This window comes from Taudactylus pleione, unplaced genomic scaffold, assembly GCF_031769625.1.
Source record: "Taudactylus pleione unplaced genomic scaffold, aTauple2 ptg000181l, whole genome shotgun sequence".
In the NCBI taxonomy this organism is placed as follows: domain Eukaryota; kingdom Metazoa; phylum Chordata; class Amphibia; order Anura; family Myobatrachidae; genus Taudactylus; species Taudactylus pleione.
The window spans coordinates 1,328,823-1,349,301 of NW_028284583.1; the positions used below are offsets into that span (position 1 = coordinate 1,328,823).

The 20,479-nt window shown below is 39.9% G+C and overlaps 1 protein-coding gene across 1 annotated transcript in view; it reads left to right on the forward strand.

The window, feature by feature from the left end:
• The window catches only part of AOAH (acyloxyacyl hydrolase), a 187,293-nt gene that overhangs the window by 112,343 nt on the left and 54,471 nt on the right, over positions 1-20,479 (forward strand). The window contains exons 10-15 of the mRNA XM_088476026.1: positions 1,550-1,598; positions 2,974-3,068; positions 8,400-8,491; positions 10,354-10,436; positions 12,409-12,445; positions 15,146-15,220. Coding sequence (XP_088332152.1) covers positions 1,550-1,598; positions 2,974-3,068; positions 8,400-8,491; positions 10,354-10,436; positions 12,409-12,445; positions 15,146-15,220 — 431 coding nt within the window. The remainder of the gene's footprint in view (positions 1-1,549; positions 1,599-2,973; positions 3,069-8,399; positions 8,492-10,353; positions 10,437-12,408; positions 12,446-15,145; positions 15,221-20,479) is intronic.

Sequence of the window (20,479 nt, forward strand, 5' to 3'; positions counted from 1 at the left end):
GGAAACTCAAACTTTGATCTCTAACATCAAATTTCATCCTGTGATCTTGAAGTTTGCACTACAAATTTGGCTTCAGCAGTCAACCACAAATCTAATAAGCCCAAAAGAAAATCACCATCGTACAGCAAACAAGTTTGAGGCTTCCAAACCAGCCAATTGAATTTCCAAGTTTTTCAAAATTTGTAAGCATCCTGTTTAATGTCTTTAAGCGAAAAACTTTGAATTTAAAATTTATTAGATGATATCATATGCAAATCAAAGTAGTCCAAAGATTATGAACTGAATTTCGAGGCTCAAATAAGTACAACATGGATGCTTAATATCAGATTGTGATGCATTACACTGTATTTGTTTCACAGAACTATGATTAGGGTTGTAACTATACTAATGACAATTTAACAAAAACATGATGGACCATAAATGCAGAACTTGCCATAACAGCACTGAAAATACGGGAGCAAAGGAAATGTATAGCTTTAGCTATTTGGTCTTACTGTTTGTTTGGAAAATATCCCTTATAACTGCAGGTATACACCAGACAATATTAGAAGATCATATGTCTCTTATTAAATGTCAAATGCAATGAACCCATTATAGTTTTGAAGATTGTGGTACTGCTATTTTTTTGCTATGTAAGAAAAATAGTCATTCGTGATCAGGGTCAGATTAAGTTTTGTGGGGGCCCCATGGCAACTAAGTTGTGGGGGCCCCTGCAAGCCTCATAAAGCTCCTCCCCCCAGAATGCCCCACAAGGAGCCTACTCCCCCAAACCACATGAAGTCTACTCCCTCTTCCCCTTAAAAAGCCCCACACAGTGTCTACCACAAACCCTCCCCCCCCAAGCCACACGGAGCTTAGTGCTCCATCCCCACCGCTGATGACTCACCTGACATCTTACAGAGCTGCTCCTGAGTGAGTCCCCTCCTCAGCATCACAGATATGTGTCATGTGACACTGATGAGGGGACTCAGGAGCCACTATACGGCTGCATGCAGTAGAACAGATGCCGCTGCTGAGCCTCCACCCTGGAACAGGTTCCGCTGGACACCTGTTCTTGGTAGGGTTACATGGACCCTGTGTGGGGGCCCCTCTGTGTGTGGGGGCCCCGGGGCAGCCGACACCACTTAATCTGGCCCTGATTGAGATTTTAACAAAAACAGGACAACATGCTTGTCCTATGTAATGGCTGTTTACAGTTTAGTGCTATGATTTCAGCACATAAAATACTAGATGTCCTCCTGATCTATATGCTTACTAAATGCATGTGTGCTCTTTCCAGTATTACTCTCCAACCTCCATAGCCAAATAAAAGTCATTTTGTTATAATGGTTACCATCTTGTATTGAATAATGCATTGTTTATATTTAACTGTTTGTAGTTAAATATTATGCTCAAAATAATCATAGACGCAAAAACAGGTCAGTCCTAGGAAAACCATAACACTTTTATGTTTATTCAGATTTATTGTACATGTCCATTTGTACTTACTCCATTGTAAGTTTGATTTTAGACAGCACAATGATGAAAAGACTTTTTTTTTTTTCCATAGGGTTTTGATCCAGAAGATGGAATCCCATATGAGAAGAAACTGTGTGAAGGTGTTTTTTATAATACATTATTTTATAGTCCTGCCTAAAATGTAGTAATTGTTATATAAACACTGTTTAAAACAGATAATATTGAAATGGTATTCTGTTAATTACTGGATTAATTATAACTGAGATGCAGTAGTTACTTGTATGTATGTATATGTGTATGATGAGTAGTAATATTAGAAAATGCAATGGGCCTGGTTCAGTGCCCATTCAGTTGCACTTTTCAATTCAGTTGCACATGACTGATGGTTTTAGTTCTGCGCATGTGCCGTGATAGTCCTGCAATGGCGTTTGCAGTGCAGCTATAGACACATTTTGATTGACAAGCTGCCAGCACAGGGATAGTTGGAGAAAACGGAGGCGTGTCGCCTCCATTTTGGGGGCATGCCCAGGGTCTTCCGATTCAGGTTCACTGACATCTGCAGCTTAGTTGCGGTGGACACTCTAAACAACCATACGGTTGCTCAGTTGTCTGATCGTCCGCGCTATGTCCCATATGTTGATCTGATGCTACGTCTTAGGACATAGGCAGTGGATCTGATAAACCCGGCAGGTGGGCATCTTTTTACAAGAGACAACTTCTTTGGCATTAGCATATGTTCTCAGATCCGCTGCGACCAAATCCGCAGCACCCATCCCTTTTGCATTCACCTTTGAATTAGGCCCAATATTACTTACTATGACACAGGTGATCTGGAATATCACCAATATGTATGCTCCAGATTGCATGATAAATGCTTCCACCATTCCACCCAAACCAGGTACTGCATTGGACAAGGAACCAATGATGACATGAGTAATCAAAGCCTATCTTTGTAAGAGCTTTCATCTTGTAAACACATTTGTAGAGTATTATACATAAATACTATCATAAAATGCAGTACAAATTAGTTATATTATGTAGTATTCAATTGTATTAGGAATCAATAAAATGAAACTACAGTAAGAATTTTCACAGAGAAACAAACATATAAATAGTAAATATATTACTTTGAAAATCAGGATATCGGTTGCCTTACTTCTCTGACTTTCCTTACTTATAATTATATGCTTTTCAGTGCTACTGACTATGTGTGGGGAGAAAAGTAACTATGTCATGTAATAAATTCTCTGGTGATTGAGCCATATATAGGAACCAAAATAATATATTCATACCATGTGGTGTATATTGACTTCAATAACCTCTAACTTCCTTAATTGACTACCGCTAGTGAGCAATTAGCTGGCAATATGTGTATCACAGAAAAGACAAACAGGATTATGAATGTGATGCTTCCTCTGTTTAATTGCATCTAACACTGTTATACAATTAAAATACAATAAAACCACTTAATGCAGCACCACAAAGTTCTGTAAAACTGCTCAATGTCTTTTGCAGGCACTGATGCAAAGGGGATTGTAGTACTGGGAGACTCTGCAGCCGCTCATTTCCACATACCTCCAGAGTGGATTTCTCCTATGAACATGTCTAAGGTAAGTAAGCCCTTGTCTATTATGTGCCATATGTCTTTGTTATGTTTGTTATTATAATAAACATATGAACATTTAAATGGCATGGGACTCAGGTGTCACCTTATTACAAACCAAGTACAGGAGTGCTACGGTCTACTGGGTACCTGGATGGCATTCAGCTGCAGAAGGTAGAACATATAAAACGAAGAAGAAGAAGCCAATAAGTTACAGGGAAAGTGTGTCAGGCATTGATGAATTATCCACTAGTAAGTGAGGCACATTCCTGAGTGCGGCAACTTGCTGGAGAGGTGGCACTCAGACATTTGTTTTATTACTGTCAGTCCAAAATTTCCCAGCAATTACAAAATATTTTCACTGTACTGCACGATATGGCTTCTTGAGTGGAGTGTGGACATGGAGCACAAGTGCAGACCACTCCATTCTACATGACATACAGTGCTGTACAGTGGAAATATTTTGTAGTTGCTGAAAATGGATGGACCAATAAGCATGTGTCTGACCATGGGGGCTAGCCAATAAGTAAACGGACCTGGCAGGTGACTGCCCAGTTATCTGAGGCATCTCTCTAACTGGGTCTATTTAGTGGACTATGTGACCTGTCCAAACACACATGATGTATCATGGTATAGTAGAAATATTTTGTAGTTAGTGATAAATTTCAGAATGACAGACAATTACAAGTAATCAGTTTATTTATGACTGTCAGTGAGTTCTGATTCTCCCCCATTATATTATATTATACTGGCAATTACCAATTTATGGATTATAATCTAATATTGACAAAAACGGGGAGTAGGAGGTGGCTATTAATGTTGTGCGACCTGACCCTGAAATCTACCCGTGGTGTCAGGTACCGGGTCTTCTTGTTATCTCAAACATGATGACCTTTAATCTGTAAAACAGGTGACAGCAAACAGTTGAACTGCTGTAGTACTCTGTAGTAACTAAATGGCACTTAGCAGCAGCTGGTCAGGAGACTAATTCTGAGTGCTACACAATACTATTTATAGATATGTCATAAGCCCACTGTTTAGCACCAGGACATAGACAGCTAAATAAAAATTGCTTCAACTTGGATACATCCAGTTCTCTCCAGAGTCCTATATTCTTTGAGGTGACCAAACTGGCAAATATTGTATAAAACTTCAAGTAAGGAGTGGTGCTAACCAGGGGTGTTTCCAGAGAGTTAGGGGCCCATGTTCAGTCTTTGTCGGGGTCCCTTCCTCTTTCTCCAGCAGCCGGCTGCGCACTGAGCGCAGCACCTCACCGGTAGACTCTGGGCACTAGAGAGTGCACAGAGGGCCTGATTCAGAGCCGGACGCTATTTGCGCTCGCTCGGTCAGAAAAAGGGGACGGCTATTTAAATTGAGCGCTCGCTCTTTGCGGCCTGTTGACACCTCTATGTCTGAGCGAGCGAACGAAACATGCGCTCGCTATTTTGCAAAGACGCCCCCTGGCTGCTCGCATCATACGTCATCTCCGCTATTTATTTGATTAATCGAGTACATCGAAAGGCGTATGAACTGCTCGCAGTGCTTGTGGTAGATTTATCCTACCGCAATCATGTGAACAGTTCAGGCTAAGAGACAACCAAGTGACGTGGTCGATGACGCTGCTTTGTTAATTATGCACGCCCGTTTTGACCGTTTGGCACGCCTGCGTTCAGATCTCCACTCCCCGTTTTCAAGCACCTTCCCCTGTTACCACCCACAAACGCCTCATTCTGTCACTCAAATTTGCAGGCACTCGCTATTTGGCGAGCGCTCGATTTCCGATCGCACTGAATGGTTGGCGCATGCGCATTCTGACCCATACGCATGCGCAGTTGTGCGAACATCGCTCGGAGCGAACGAGCGGCCACTTACGAGCGGCTCTGAATCAGGCCCAGAGTCTCCAGTGCATGGCATGTGCAGGTCACTGGAAAAATGTCGCTGTGGCCATTTTCCCAGTGTTTTCCCTTCTGCGCATGCGCAAAACATAGGGAAAATGGCTGCGTCAGCCATTTTCCAGGTAATTTTGATAGTGCTGATACCGGCGCCGAGATGGGACTCCAGCGGCAGAGTGGTAAGTATTAAAAATATGTGTGCAGGGTATGCGGTGTGGGCCTCCCCTGGACCCAGGGACCCATGTTCCCTGCACACCCTGCACCCATTATAGAAACGCCAGGGGCATTTCTAGAGAGGAGAGGGCCTGTGTGCAGTCTACGACACGGGCCCCCTCCTCTCTGTCCAGCAGCTGGCAGTGCACTGAGCTGTGGGCCTGATTCAGAGCCACTCGTAAGCGGCCGCTCGTTCACTCCGAGCGATGTTCGCACATCTGCGCATGCATATAGGTCGTAATGCGCATGCGCCAACCAGTCAGTGCGGTCGGAAATCGAGCACTCGCAAAATAGCGAGTGCCTGCTAATTTGAGTGAGAGGATGAGGCGTTTGTAGGTGGTAACAGGGGAAGGTGCTTGAAAACGGGGAGTGGAGATCCGAACGCAGGCGTGCCAAATGGTCAAAACGGGCGTTTTAAGGGTGTGCATAATTAACAAAGCAGCGTCATTGGCCACGTCACTTGATTGTCTCTTAGCCTGAACTGTTCGCATGATTGCGGTAGGAAAATCCAAACACAAGCACTGCGAGCAGTTCAGACGCCTTTCGATGTACTCGATTAATCTAATAAATAGCGGAGATGACGTAGGATGCGAGCGGCCAGGGGGCATCTTTACAAAATAGCAAGCGCATGTTTCGTTCGCTCGCTCACACATAGAGGCGTCAAAAGACCGGAAAGAGCGAGCGCTCAATTTAAATAGCCGGCCCCTTTTTCTGAACGACCGAGCACAAATAGCGTCCGGCTCTGAATCAGGCCCTGTGTGCGGCCAGCGCTGGAGTTATAGACTCTGGGCACTAGAGTGTGCCCAGAGTCTATAGAGGATGCGCTGGTCACTGGGAAAATGGCCGCGGTGGCCATTTTCCCTGTACTGCGCATGCGCAAACGACAGGAAAATGGCAGCGGCAGCCATTTTCCAGTCATTCTTACAGCGCCAGACCCCCGCGCTGAAGTAGGACTCCGGAGAGGTAAGTAATATTATGGGTGCAGGGTGTGTAGTGCGGGGCCCCCCCTGGTCCCAGGGGCCCGTGTTCCCCGCACACCCTGCACCCATTATAGATACGCCCCTGAGAAACGCCCCTGGTGCTTACCCAAATAAGAACCATTAAGATTTGTTTCATTGTGGTTCTGGAATCATTCGTAACTACTATACTGTATACTGTAAGCTTATGCACATTTAAGGATAACAGAGTGGCACACTGTACCCTGTTTAGCACAATTTTATATGAATTAGCCTTACATTAGCATATGTTATAAGCTGTATACTTACCCATTTGGCCAGAATAATGCTAGTAAGACAGTAGAGGTTACAGTGTTACTGTCAAATCACTGCTTATTTGCACATTTCTCTTCAGCTATATCTAATTTAATTTCATGCAGACAATGATGCTCTTTTGATAGCATATCACCTGGGAATATAGATGGGATTTTGGAAGCAAATGTTTGCCTTGTTTTCTGCTATACAGCACAATATTATTAACACATTATCTAAAAATAACTACATGAGAGGAGCATTGGTGCACTTTGAATTTGTTTTCCTCTAAGAAGATTGATATAGACCTTTTTATCTAAAGCACCATGGGAAATATAGAAAGCGCGTCTCCATGCTCACCTATAATCCATTATATGACTGTACTGCTCGCCTGTGGATATCGACCAGTCTTTTGTCAATTAATCTTTTGTCAGGGTTCTTTTTCGTATAGACAAGATTGTATTTTTGTAACGCTGAAATGTATTTACATGTACTGAAATACGTTTATCTTATATTTTGTAATACAGATCCACATATAAACGCATAAAAGGCTAGTTTTGTAATACAACCATTGTGTACTTCAATTAGAAATCAAATTAACAATGTAAAGCTGTCAACATGGAGTTCCAATATATATTAAGGGCTGTCACTAATCCCTGTCATCAGGATACGGGTGTCTAATAACCCCTCATCCCAAAAAAATAATTGTAAAACAGATATTGTAAATTAAAACAATATTATTTTCTAGCAACTTATTAGCTACAAATAAAATGCTTCTTAATCCCTTTGTTTAGATATAATTAAAGGGCACTACTATTTTGTGTTTTTTAATAAATTAAATACAGTAATATGCAGACCAATGCATTGTTTTATAAATAGTTTCCCTAAGTAAAGAATGGGCAAGGCTGGCTGTAGCAATTTTTGGTGATGTTTTTGTATTACTCACTACGTTAAGATAACACAAAATAATTCTGAAAACAAATACAGGTATATCTCATGTTGCAGATATCAATACGCTCCTCTACTCTTAGGTCCATTTGGCATTACAGTGCAGATTACTGACAGAGAAGCATTGTAAAGCATTAAACCTCCAGCTGGATTGCCAGTGGGGCCACTATGAGGCTACAAGGCCAGTCATAGTGATAGAGTGATGGAGACTGGAAGCCCGTACCAGCTGTCAAGGTGCCGTTTTCATCCTCAATCCTCAATTCCGTCGTCTCCTCGGTCTTCCTTAATTAATAATAGTTTTGTATTATTTCCTATAAGAACAAGTCCATGATAGCTATTAGAGCCACTTAGCCTGAAGTGCAAATAAAACCTATTCTAGTACTTACCCTGCCAATATTGTAAGTCTGCAAGGAAATGAGGAGGTGAATGAGAGCTGGGAGTGAACAATCAAATATTCTGATGGAGACAGGAGAATAAGAGAATAGCTCCATTAGATAGAGCACTCACATTTCCAGTATACTGTTTTTAGTACTGACTCAATCCGGCAGTCTCTATCAAACAGTAACATTACAGGAACATTCAACATACAATACCCAGCAAGACCCTGGAAGTAATCCACAGTGAGGCATCAAAAATGAGACTCATGACTCCAAAGACGCACAATCTCAGGGAGGGAAATTCTCATTCAGTAAAGTTCTTTTGGGATCTTGTATCATATGTTGTCTGTTGGAATCCTGGCACCACTTGATAGGAGCTGAACTTCTACAATGCCAGAAAGTTCCTCCTGAGGCATTGTTCAAGCTTAGCCCCTTTTTAGCACTTTTCACCCATTACTAAATACGTAATATACATGACAGGGTACATCCAAAGCAATTAAAGGAACTTACACTATAACATGGCATCTCCCCATCCTCTCAACACCTGCAAGCGTTACAATATAATACAAGAAAAACACAAGAGCTATAAAAGGGGTCATCCTTGTTCCTTATATATTGGTTATATATTAGTTAAACATTTAATATTTTTTTATGTGTTTAGAACTCATTTTCAAACATGGCGCTTGCCATTTCCAATGAATTAGACTGGCCTCAGTTTTCCTTGTACACTGGATTTGAGAATTCAACAATTGGGTAAGATATTGATCTTTAACTTATGAGTAATATATGTTATGATAATTGTATATGCGTTCTCATTCCAATACCCATTCACACTTAAGGCAGATAGTTGTGTCGTTTTTATTTTCATGTTTTTTGAAGGTCGGCATTTGATTTTTCCTTAATTCTTCATAAATGATCTTATTTATTATTATTACTATCTGTTGCGCAAGGCGTTGCCTGAGGGTTTTTTTGTGTGTGTTTATTTCTCTCCCCTATATATCTTCCCTCCTTTTCCCCTGTCCTCTTTCTTTTTTCCTCTACTTCCCATCTTTTTCTCTACCTCCTCCTCTTTCCCCTTGTTATTTTTCTTTCTCCTCCTTTTCTTGCTGTTCCTTCTCCCCCTTTCCAACCACTCTGATTCTCTCCCCTCTTTCTCCTATTCTGTCTCTCCTTATCCTGTTCTCTTCTCTTTCCCTGGTTTCTATTCCCATTTTGCCAGTGCTCTCTTCACATATCTTCCTGTTCTCTATCCTACCTCTTTCCTCCATGCTCTCACTTTCCCCCTACCCATGACAAGTCCACACATAGGGACAATGTCACAACTTCATGTACTGCTGCAGCACATCATCTCCCAAAGTTCACTGCTTGAATGTCACAGCCTGCAGCTTCCCTCTTGAACACTCATTACTATTACTATAATAGACATTGGCATAGATTGTGAATGGCAGTCTGTCTATTGGTTGATTACCACCAAGGGGGCATTCTGTAGCAGGTGTAGGGGCTGTGTGTTCTGAGGGGAGGGAAGGAGGAGGAGAACAATGTCAGTGTGGGTGAGTGTAGCGGAGAATAATGGTGTAGTGTGATACATGTGCAATAGCTTAGCAATGTTTTATTTTTTATGGTGTGTACTGTAGGTATAAGTATATACATTTGAATGGTTGGGGGTTTGGATGTTTGTTTTTGTGTATAATATGGGGGAAATGTAACAGCCTGAGATTCAGGCATCGGTATGATGTAGGTGAGTCTGTCAATGTTTTAAAGCTGCAATCATTTAAAAGGCAAAACCAATCCGGTTTTGTCTTTTAAATTGTCGCCACTTTAAAAAAAAACAGGCAGACTCACAGGAACCGTGTTTTGAAATCATTTGGAAAACTTCTTTTGAGATTGATCTGCACTTATCGAGTATTTCTAAATCATTCAGTAAATATTTTTGGCTGCTCACTCATTGGTAAAAAAAATAATAATAATCAATTGAATAACTATATACTATACTATAGAGTACTATAGACCTGGTATAATATCAGTATGTGATCAATTGAGAGGTAAAATATATCAGAGCATGGACAACATGTCATCAATATCATGATTAAAATTATAAAGATTTTATTTATAAAATTACCAATTTGTTACTCTGTATTTGTTCCAATACATCCTTACCACAACGCACACAGGATTACTTGCAATGAGAGGACATCAGTCAGAATGCATTTTATGATTTTCCTTGTTATTATCAAAAAAAATTTAAGTGTCTGGAATCTGGAAACAAACCACTTTCAAATAACACCATCAAGGTCATATATTTACTGTTCTCATTATATTTATGTATTTGTAAGAATACTTAATGTGTCCATTACTTAAGTTTTTAAAGATAAACTAAGTGTCCCAAAAATAAGTTCAATGATATGAGTTATTATCTTTTGTTATTAATTATGCACACACAAATTAACATTTCTTGATTTGCTGTTTTGCTTTAATGTTATTAAAATGATTTAAAACACTTTTCTTACAGTATACTGTATGAGGGAAATAATGCGACTTTCGGGAAATGCCTTCCAGCATGTACAATTCTGTCTAATATTTTTTAATTTTACAGAACTTTGTTCTGTTTACTTTAGAGGATGGACCCAGTCGTTATACCAACGATTTCGAAACTGGAACCTTTGCAACCATAGGGATTACCAGAATATAGCTAAAAATGGTATGTGTTTGTTCTACAGTATGTAAAAAGGATAAATTTAAATATTATGCCCTCACAAGATACTAATTACTGTGGGATGTACACCTTCATATTGCCTGTGCTTTGTATGTTCTTAAATAAAAGAATATATAAATTAAATTAATTGATGTTGTATAGTGGTACTGTGTTTCCTCCACTTTGGCTCATGTATTTTTAGGAACTATTAATGCAAGGGAATAATGAACGTAGCATACAGGGCTGTATTTTCCTTGCTAGTCACAGTAGGAAATGTGATGCCATATTTGTCCATCCCTCATCTTCCTTACAACTCAACATTCTCCTTGGCCATTGAAGCACTATATCTTTTTTTTGTCTTTTTTTAATTAATATCTTTGCCCTACTAAATGTATTACCAGCCAATAATTTAAGATTTCCCCTTAGACTATTTCCCCAATTCCCTGTACCCAATTCATATAGTATTTACCCCATGTCCTAATCACAAAGGTTACATTATTATGTTTTGCCCCCATAGGCCCATCCCATCTTTTAAAAATATATATGAAACCTCCAACATGTGTAACTGGAATTATTTCATGTCACAGTGAAGAGTGCAGATAATGTTATACAATTCAGAGCTGACTCCATTTTGCTGTTCTAGTTTTCAGTGTCTTCTGGGGTAAAGTGGTACACTAGTAGCATGGCAAAGGGTTGGTAAACCAGTCAGTCTGCATTGTTTTACTGGAAATATTGTAGTAGCCTCACATGTGTACATGTCATCTCAGCAGCAGCATGTTGTGTCTGCCATTTTATGCAGATAAGTCCACAAATACATACATCAATTACAATGATTGAGCTAGTCCTCAAACAGAACAACATACAATTTTTGTATATTTTTTTTTTTATCCTTTATTTTTAAAATAGTTTACAATAAACAGTATTAATGCAGTTAAACAGAAGAGCAGGCAGTTCCAGCTACCAAAATTTAACAAACTTAAATGGGACATTGGGCCTGATTTAGACCCGCTCGTGAGTGCAAACGCTCGCAATCATGTTGATGGTGGGGTACTGTGCACGTGCGCCACACGCCGCGCGCATGCGCAACCCCCGGAGCGAGAGAGAAATTCTCTCGCTCCGGGACTCACTACAAAAGGGGAGGCTGTCAATGGGCGGGAATGCCTGCCGTATGTGGGAGGCACTACTGACATCACCAGTGATGTCATTGGAGAGCTTCCTGTTCTGTTAGAGCAGGAAGCTCTCTGGGGCTTGCGTCGGACGAGACCCTACCACAAGGGACTCGTCGCAAGCCCCGATGGTCGCAACCATCGTGACCATCACCTAGCTGCCCGCAAAAGCTGTGGGTGGTCACCCACAGCTTAGCAAGCGGCCAGGAGACCACAACAAAAAAAAAAATGCCCTGATTCAGAGCGAACTCTCTTAAAGAGCGTCCGGCTCTGAATCAGGCCCATAGTCAAAAAGGAAAAAACAGATTATTATTTTAAATGTACGATAGTTCTCTGCAAGCAGTATCGCATAAGTAAAGTTTACTCTGTTTTTTCCTTTTTTGGATCGGTGTCTGTATAGCATCACTGTGTTTTGAGTCTTACACAGCAGTTAAGTCTCGCTTGATATCTCTTAATCCAATTACTCAATTAAACAAATCTAAGGAGCCTAAATTTATAACTAAAAGTATACTGTTATAAAAGTACTGTAAGCTAATCAGTGAAAAGCTACATAGCTAACACTAGAGAATGTATTCAATTACACAAAGTATTTTATTGAAATATACATTTTAAGAAATGTCACTAAAATAGATATCAACTCTGTCAGCCTTTAAGCTAAATGTCAATATAAGTGTAATTATACAACATTTTGTTTATAGTATCAGATTGAGAAAGTATAGGTACTTTGGGTTGTAGAATAGTATACTGTATGTATATTATTTAAAGGTAAAATATTTAATGCGTGCTATAAATATATATTGTTTCTTTGACAGGTGGTGCATTTGACAATTTACAGAATTATATAAAAAGGTACATTTGAATAATATACACATATACTATGTTTTATATATGAATATTATTCCCATTGTCATGAATCACTAACATCCAAGAGAAATGAATCTTCAATATCAAATTGTTCGGAATAGTGTTGAAACTGGAGTGCGCTACTGTGCAGACTCCATGTTGTTACTCCTCCAGGGAAGTTTCATTCCCTGTACTAAGATGGCTGCCGACCTAAGTTCTGCGCATGTGCAGTACTGTCTTGTGACTCTTAACAAGCAACACAGTGGTACTCGGCTGTGTACCACTTAGCTCTGGAGAGACCCGGTATTACCCGCTGTCCCAGATGGTGTTTAGCACTCCCACACCGCTACCCGCATCCAGAGGCATAGTTTTGTTGCAGAAGTGCATGTTATTTGCAAATAAGGGAGCTGGCATGTTAAATGATAAAAATATTTCTTTGCAAAGCTCATGGTCATTAATTATATGTATTTTACATAACACAATTAAATGTAATAAGTAATGATATAGAAATATTGAAAGGAGGTAAAGACAGGGTGGGGCGTCTCTAGTTGAGCCTCATCCTGAAAATGGCTGTGTCCCTTTTCCTCATGTGTTAAATAACAGACTATGGAGACTTCACAGGGGTTAGAAGCAGGGTCACCTCTTTGCCTCTTTTTGTAAGACAGCCTGAAAATTAAGTAAATAGTTTTTCATTGTGTACTCTGTATAACTTTCTTGCACTTGGTACCCTCCTTATTATAACATCACCCTGTATAGCAAGCTGTGTAGATTCTGTGGAAATCTATTAATATAATTAACTTAAGTTCCAGTGCACAAGTGTTATCAGATCTCAACTACCGGGTCTCAAGTAACACCAGGTTGGCAAAATTGTATTAGCCTTTTAAAGAAATGGAAAATGTCCACATATACAGTAAGAATGATACAACAATGAAACAATGCACAATCACTTTTAATCAATCATTCCGAACCATGGAATTGTGTCAATGAGTAATATAAATCATCTGTTACAGATAGTTCATAGTAACTACATAATTGTTTTATGGCTTCTGGTTGAAATAGCTGAGCAGACCAACACAGTAAGAATGTCATGCAATAATATTATCATGATTGTAGAATTGTCAGATAACCCAATTCTATATTTACATGTTTTATTTATATTACACTTATATAAATGTACTCCAGTATCCATACTAGCAGGAGGCGTGGCCTAACCATGGGAGGTAAAAAAAATAAAACAATTTGCAGCACCATGAAGTTGGGGAGGGGGCCGCTGTGTGCCCCTCAGCCCAGTGCAAATCCAGGAGGGAGGAGCGATCCCACAGGCAGAGGAGAAGAGATTGCTGCTGCTCAGCAGGGGCTGGCAGTCTCCCTGGTCCCCCACTGCAGCCCAGCAAACAGCAGCGTAGGCTGGGCGGCTAAGAGGGAAGGGGGGTGGTGTCAGACCCGGGACCCCATCGGGCCCCTCCAACAAGTCTGGGCCAGGGAAATTAGTACCCACTCCCCCCCTTCTCAGCGCCCCTGGCATGGTGCCAAGCATAGTTAAAACTATATAATAATTTTTAATGAACCACATAGATTTTATACCATAAAAATACAATAATCTACCATATTACTTATTTGGTCAATAATTATATTAGAGAACAAAAAAAGTTGGTTCTATTTATATCCTTCTATCAAACATGATATAGGGGTCCACTTCAGCTTGGGGTTCACCATTTTCTGGTATGTTTGATGGCCAGTCTGAATCTATTCCCTAGGCCCATATGTAATAATCCACAATTTGTGAGCCACAGGGCAATTTCGGTGAAACAGCTACTAGATTTAGGTGGCAGTTTCATGGCAAAACAAAAGTGGAGACATCCAAAAGCTATCTCACTGGTGCCTGCTAGTAATATGACGCATATCCAGACACTGCAGTGCTAGTTCCTCCTGTTTTCTTGTTTTTTTCTTTTTCTTTGTATTTTGTTGTATAACTGAGTTGTACTCAAACATAGGAGATGTTATTCTTGGGCTCACCAAATATAAGTAGGAAAGCATAAGGGGAATCTTGGACTACACACCCTAATTTTTAGCATAATAAGAGGTGCTACCATGCTGAGACTTGTAGTGCCATGCAGGAAAAGAAAATGTAGGTGCACACTCTAAGCACTTACAATACTGATAGTCAAAATAATTATGATATACTGTACTCTACAATGAACATGTAGTATAAGTGAGGTTCTTAGCACATGTTTGGCCAAAAATGCTTGCCCATCCACCTCATCAAGGTGAACCCAATCAAGGTGGGTCCCTAATATCCCTAATACCAATAAATAATATCAATTTATCAAATACTTACCATAATAATGCCCATTCTAATATATAAACAGCAATGTAGGAACCTCTGCTGATTAAAATCACCTAGAGGCAGATAAGCGGGGTGCTAATACCAGGTAGCAAGAATCTCAACCTTCAAGTGTACTTTATATATACACAAAGATAGAGGAAAATGGGGTGGGGGGCTTGGACTGCACACCCTAATCATACTGAAATAAGAGGTGCTACCAGGCGGAGACTTGTAGTGCCATGCAGGAAAAAGAAAATGCAGGTGGACAGTCTGAGCACTAACAATACTGATAGTCAAAATAAGTATGCTAAACGCTACGTATATGAATTTACCATATTTGCCAGACGATTTTACCTGTCACTTTTGCTTTTGTTTTTCAGCTTGGCAAGAAATCAACAGCTGGATAAACCTGTGGTTGTTTTTTATGCATTGATTGGTAATGATGTCTGCAATCCGTAAGTCTCAAAGAGGAAAAAGAAATATGTATATTTATTTATAGTTTATGCAACAGGAATGTCAGAGTTTATGCAGCTATTTGTAGGACTTTATTTTGTTTACATTTAAACAATTACAAGAAAAGAAAATTGAAATCCCATAATAAGAACATAAAAGGAAGAAGAGAATTGGCACACACAAAGCAAAACATAAACATGCAACAAAGGACTGACATAAGTTGTTTTCATAAAGGATAAATGAGTAAGTTAAACTTAACATCAGGAAATAATAAGTATAAAATATATATGTTATGTAGAACATAACAAAGAGCCCAACAGGCTCTTATGTATACACTTGGAGGTTGTTGATTAATATATTAGGCTATATGAAATTTTCACCTTTCTACAATGGCTACAATTCCAAAATCACTGTAGCTTTGAGATGTCATTGAATAATAATATTTTAGTGAAATACTAAAACTTGCTTAGCCAAAACAAATATCAGGTTTTTAAGTGTTTTAAATTAAAAAAAAACTATTATTACTTACAACTGTTGCCTAATCTGGATTATTATGGTAGCAAAGGGTTCATCAACATAACTGTGTTTATTGTCCCTTGATCCGTTCAACTGCTAATGGCATATCTGTAGAGTTGATAAATGAATTTGTTTGCATGATCACATTGTCTGAACCATTCCAGTTATTGGATCAATTAACATTCTTGAGGTTTCTTTTTGAAAGGGTGCTATCACATTTTAATTAAGCATAGGAATTCTAAAAAAATTAAAAATGTTTACTTGCATTTGGAATGAGTTGTAAGAGAGCTGATTGAAAAGTGATGAGACTGATTTTTTTTATTCAGAAACAGGTGACTCCACAGGATCTGAACATTTTTATCATCTTTCACATTCAGTAAATTTTTTCCAGCATTTCAACAATGATTCAAAGCCCTGCAGTAGACTGTTCTGTGACATCACTTTTAGTGTTGCAGCTGTGGCAATTTTCACTTCATCATCTTTTGAGAACTATTTTCCATGCAGTTGTTGTTTCAGGGTTGGGATTTCCCAGAAATCACAGGGTGCTAAGTCTGGGCTGTATGGAGGTTGTTCCAGTGCTGTCCCATTAATTTCAGTCAGTGCTGCCAATGCAACAGCAGCAACATGTGGTCGGGCATTGTCTTGGAGCAAACACCACTGTTTCTTCAGCAAATGTGTCCATATGGCTCCACCCAGATGGGTTTTCAGGATGTTTGCATAGTAGTCACCATTAATTGCCTGTCCACTGGGAACCCAGTGCTCTAAGATCATACCATGCATATAAAAGAACAGGAGAAGCATGACTTACACGCCAAAGGGATCACACAGTATTTTTTCAGCAAAGGCGAAATTTGCATATTTCCATATACTGGACTGTTGTTTGGATTCCGGGTCATAATGACGAATTCACAATTCTTCACATGTCACAATCGATGCCAGGAAATCGGGTATCCTCTCAGACATTCAAATGAGTTCTTGCATGATTCAACTCATCGTCACATCTGCTCTTCTGTGAGATTTCTGGGTACCAACCTGGTACACACGTGATACATTTTCAGTTCCTGTCACAATATGTTGAACCCGTTCAAATGAGATGCCAAGTGAAGCCGAAAGTTGTGTAAAGTTAACCTTCTGTCATTTTGCAACATCTCTGCAGTTTTGGCAATGTTGACATCTGTAGCCACAGTGGATGGTCTCCCAAAATGCGCTTCATCAGTCACTCACATATTACCCTCTTTGAAGTGCTTCCACCACCGAAATACTGCAGCACAGCTAATTGATTCTCCACCGTATTGCCTGCCATAACATTTCATGAGTTTCATTTCTGCTTTTTCCAAGTTTAACACAAAATTCAATCACACATCTCTGACGTAATCTCTTAGACACGTCTTCCTCATCTGCTATGGCGAAAGGTACAAAGATCTTCCACTCGCTGTGACCAAACAAAGAAGACTATGACAGTCTAACACATCCATGTATGAGCTTCACAATAACCAGCATATCGTTACCACGTCTACCTATGGGACAGAAATAAAGAGGCAGTCTCATTACTTTTCAATCAGCCCTCATACATTATTAAAAGAAAGGAAGTGGGCAAAGTTGAGGGTTGGAGCTGTTAGGTGAAGTAGACCTTATAATTTACTGTTTAATTACAATGGTATGATTTAGTAAAGAAAGATATAAAAAGACTATGTGAAAAGAATTGCTATATATTTAAAGGAGCTTGTGGAGATGCTGATTGTGTTTATTGAATTACACTTGGACATGAGGATTGCAGTGAATATGAGTACATTTTTAAAACATTTTACATGATATGATGTAATAAAAATGTAACAGATATGTAACCAGGCACTAAAACAATGAAGATGGGGTCTATGGCTTGGATGCCGCCCACAGATGACGGTAGTTTTAAATCTCCAATGTTGGCTTTTTGTCTCTTAAAAAGTATTGCTGTACTGTATATTACAATTTACAGTCCCTCTACTATCAGTAAACCCAATATATTTTTATATAGTACATTCTTACTGCCTTCTATAAACCTGGGTATGATGTTGGTCTTGAAAATGAAGTCTAATATATAAAACTATTTGTTCTCTCAATCCCTTCATCACAACTGTAATATGAATTCTGACCCAATACAGTATTGGGCCTGATTTATCAAGTAGCGATATCTCAAAATGTATAACTTCTGGCTATTTATGGAATTTTTTCTAAAATGTAAAACCTGGTGTGTTGCGTTTGAAAATATAGTTCTTTTAACAATTTTTCAGCAGTATTGTCTTAAATAAAATATTCAAAAAAAGTGCAGGAAATCTGAGATTCGGAAAAATCGCTACTTGATAATTCAGGCCCTTTATCTGTGCCACAAACATGGTAGCTTATATTGATTATTATAATAATGTTGACGTCTTATATTATTATTATTATTATTATTAATAATAATAATAATAATAATAATAATAATAATAATAATAATAATAATAAGGATATGGCAATGTAGCATTGTTCAAGTCTTTCCCAATTTCAATACCCTAAAGCTACACATACCACAGTTCAGGAATATGTTCTTGGTATCTGTTTAAACAGTGATTAACAAGTTTGCTTCACTGCAAAGTTGTAAGCAAATGCTCCATTCTCCTTCATTTCAGCATACCCTATTTACTATTAACATCATTATCACTAACACTGTATACAGAACTGTACTCCATCACTTTAAGCCAATATTGTTTTCAATACATCAGATGTGATGCTCACAAATTCTGCCGGCACAATAACCTCACATAAATGTACTAGCACTAGCTGATAATAGCTAAAGGTCAATACCCATCTAGTTACTGGAGGTCTTTGGGCAATGCAAACATATTTGCTAATGAGCTAGTGGACATTCAAGACCCTATTCACTGGTGGCTAGTGGGCAGCCTAGACGCTATTCATTTATGATAAGTATGGTATTCAGACTCCATTCACTGGTGGCGAGTGGACAGCCTAAATGCTATTCATTCATGATTAGTATGCTACTCACACTCCATTCACTGGTGGCTAGTGGACAGCCTAGAAGCTATTCATCCATGATAAATATGATATTCAGACTCTACTCACTGGTGGCTAGTGGACAGCCTAGACGCTATTCATTCATGCTAAGTATGCTACTCCATTCACTGGTGGTTAGTGGACAGCCTAGACGCTATTCATTCATGATAAATGATATTCAGACTCCATTCATGATTGGCTAGTGGACACCCTAGATAATATTCTTTCATTATAAGTATGCTACTCAGACTCCATTCATTGGTGGCTAGTGGAAAGCCTAGATACTATTCATTCATTATAAGCAGGGGCGCCGAGAGGGGGAGGGAGCGGGTACAGATTACCCGGGCCCGGGCTTCCTGAGGGCCGCCCCCCCCTCCCTCACAGCAGCCCAGCACAGTGTGTGCTGAGCTGCAGTGGGAGACAGCAGTCTCCTATGCCTGTGCGGGGAGCGATCACACTGATCGCGCCCCCCCCGGCTTTGCGCCGGGCTGAGGGCGCTCAGAGCGCCCCCCCTCCCCAGCGCGAGGCGCTGCAAATCTTGTTGTTGTTTTTTGCCGTGAAGGGGGCGTGGCCACGCCTCCTATGATTAGGCCATGCCCCCTGTTACCTTGGCCTGCGACGGCTCTTGGCAGGCCTGATTATAAGTATGCTGCTCAGACTCCATTCTTTGGTGGCTAGTGGACAGCCTAGAAACTAATCATTCATTATAAGTATGCTGCTCAGACTCTATTACCTGGTGGCTAGTGGACAGCCTAGAGGCTATTCATTTATGATTAGTATGCTACTCAGACTCCTTTCACTGGTGACTAGTGGGCAGCCTAGATAATATTCATTCATGATGAGTATGCTCCTCAGACTCCATTCACTGGTGACTAGTGGGCAGCCTAGATAATATTCATTCATGATGAGTATGCTCCTCAGACTCCATTCACTGTTGGCTAGTGGGCAGCCTAGATAATTTTCATTCATGATGATTAGTATGCTACTCAGACTCCATTCACTGGTGGCTAGTAGCCAAGGCAGTGGACGTTACAGATCTAAGTAATTGATGGCTAGTTATCCCATTTAGTAGTAGCAATTTGCATAACCTTATATCTGTTCTCTCCCCTCTTGGGTGGCAGTAATTGTGCTAGTTGAGATGAGGGTTAGTGAGGGAAAAAGATGTACTCTAAATAATAGGTAAAGTTTATATTCCCTGATCTTGCCCTGCAGACGTTATTTTCTACTTCCCTTGTGTTATGTATTACTCCAAGCATCATCATCTACCATATAATGCAAAAAAACTGATTCACTACAAAACGCTATTGTGATTGCGGCTGCAATTACTCATGCAGGTCTGCAGCGAAAATATGCTAATGAATGCAATTGTAAAACCAGCATAGAGACGCCCACTACCGCTATCTCACATCTATAATATCTTGCAGTGCTGCGTATACATGGGGAACATTGAGTAACATCGGCCCATCACGCACAATTACACCAGGTCTGACCTTACTCAGAAATTGATAACCTTGTTACATGCAGTAAGTACTCAAGCTGTGTATGCCATCACAGTGACTAATTTATGCACACCCATGTAACCGCGTTCAAGCGGACAGGTACGCCTGCATTTAACACTCCTCCTCACCACCCCCAAACACTGATGTCCTGTCCCTTGATTTGCAATGGCTTTGTATCTGTGTAGGTGATTGCAGTGTGATCGCAATGCCAACTCA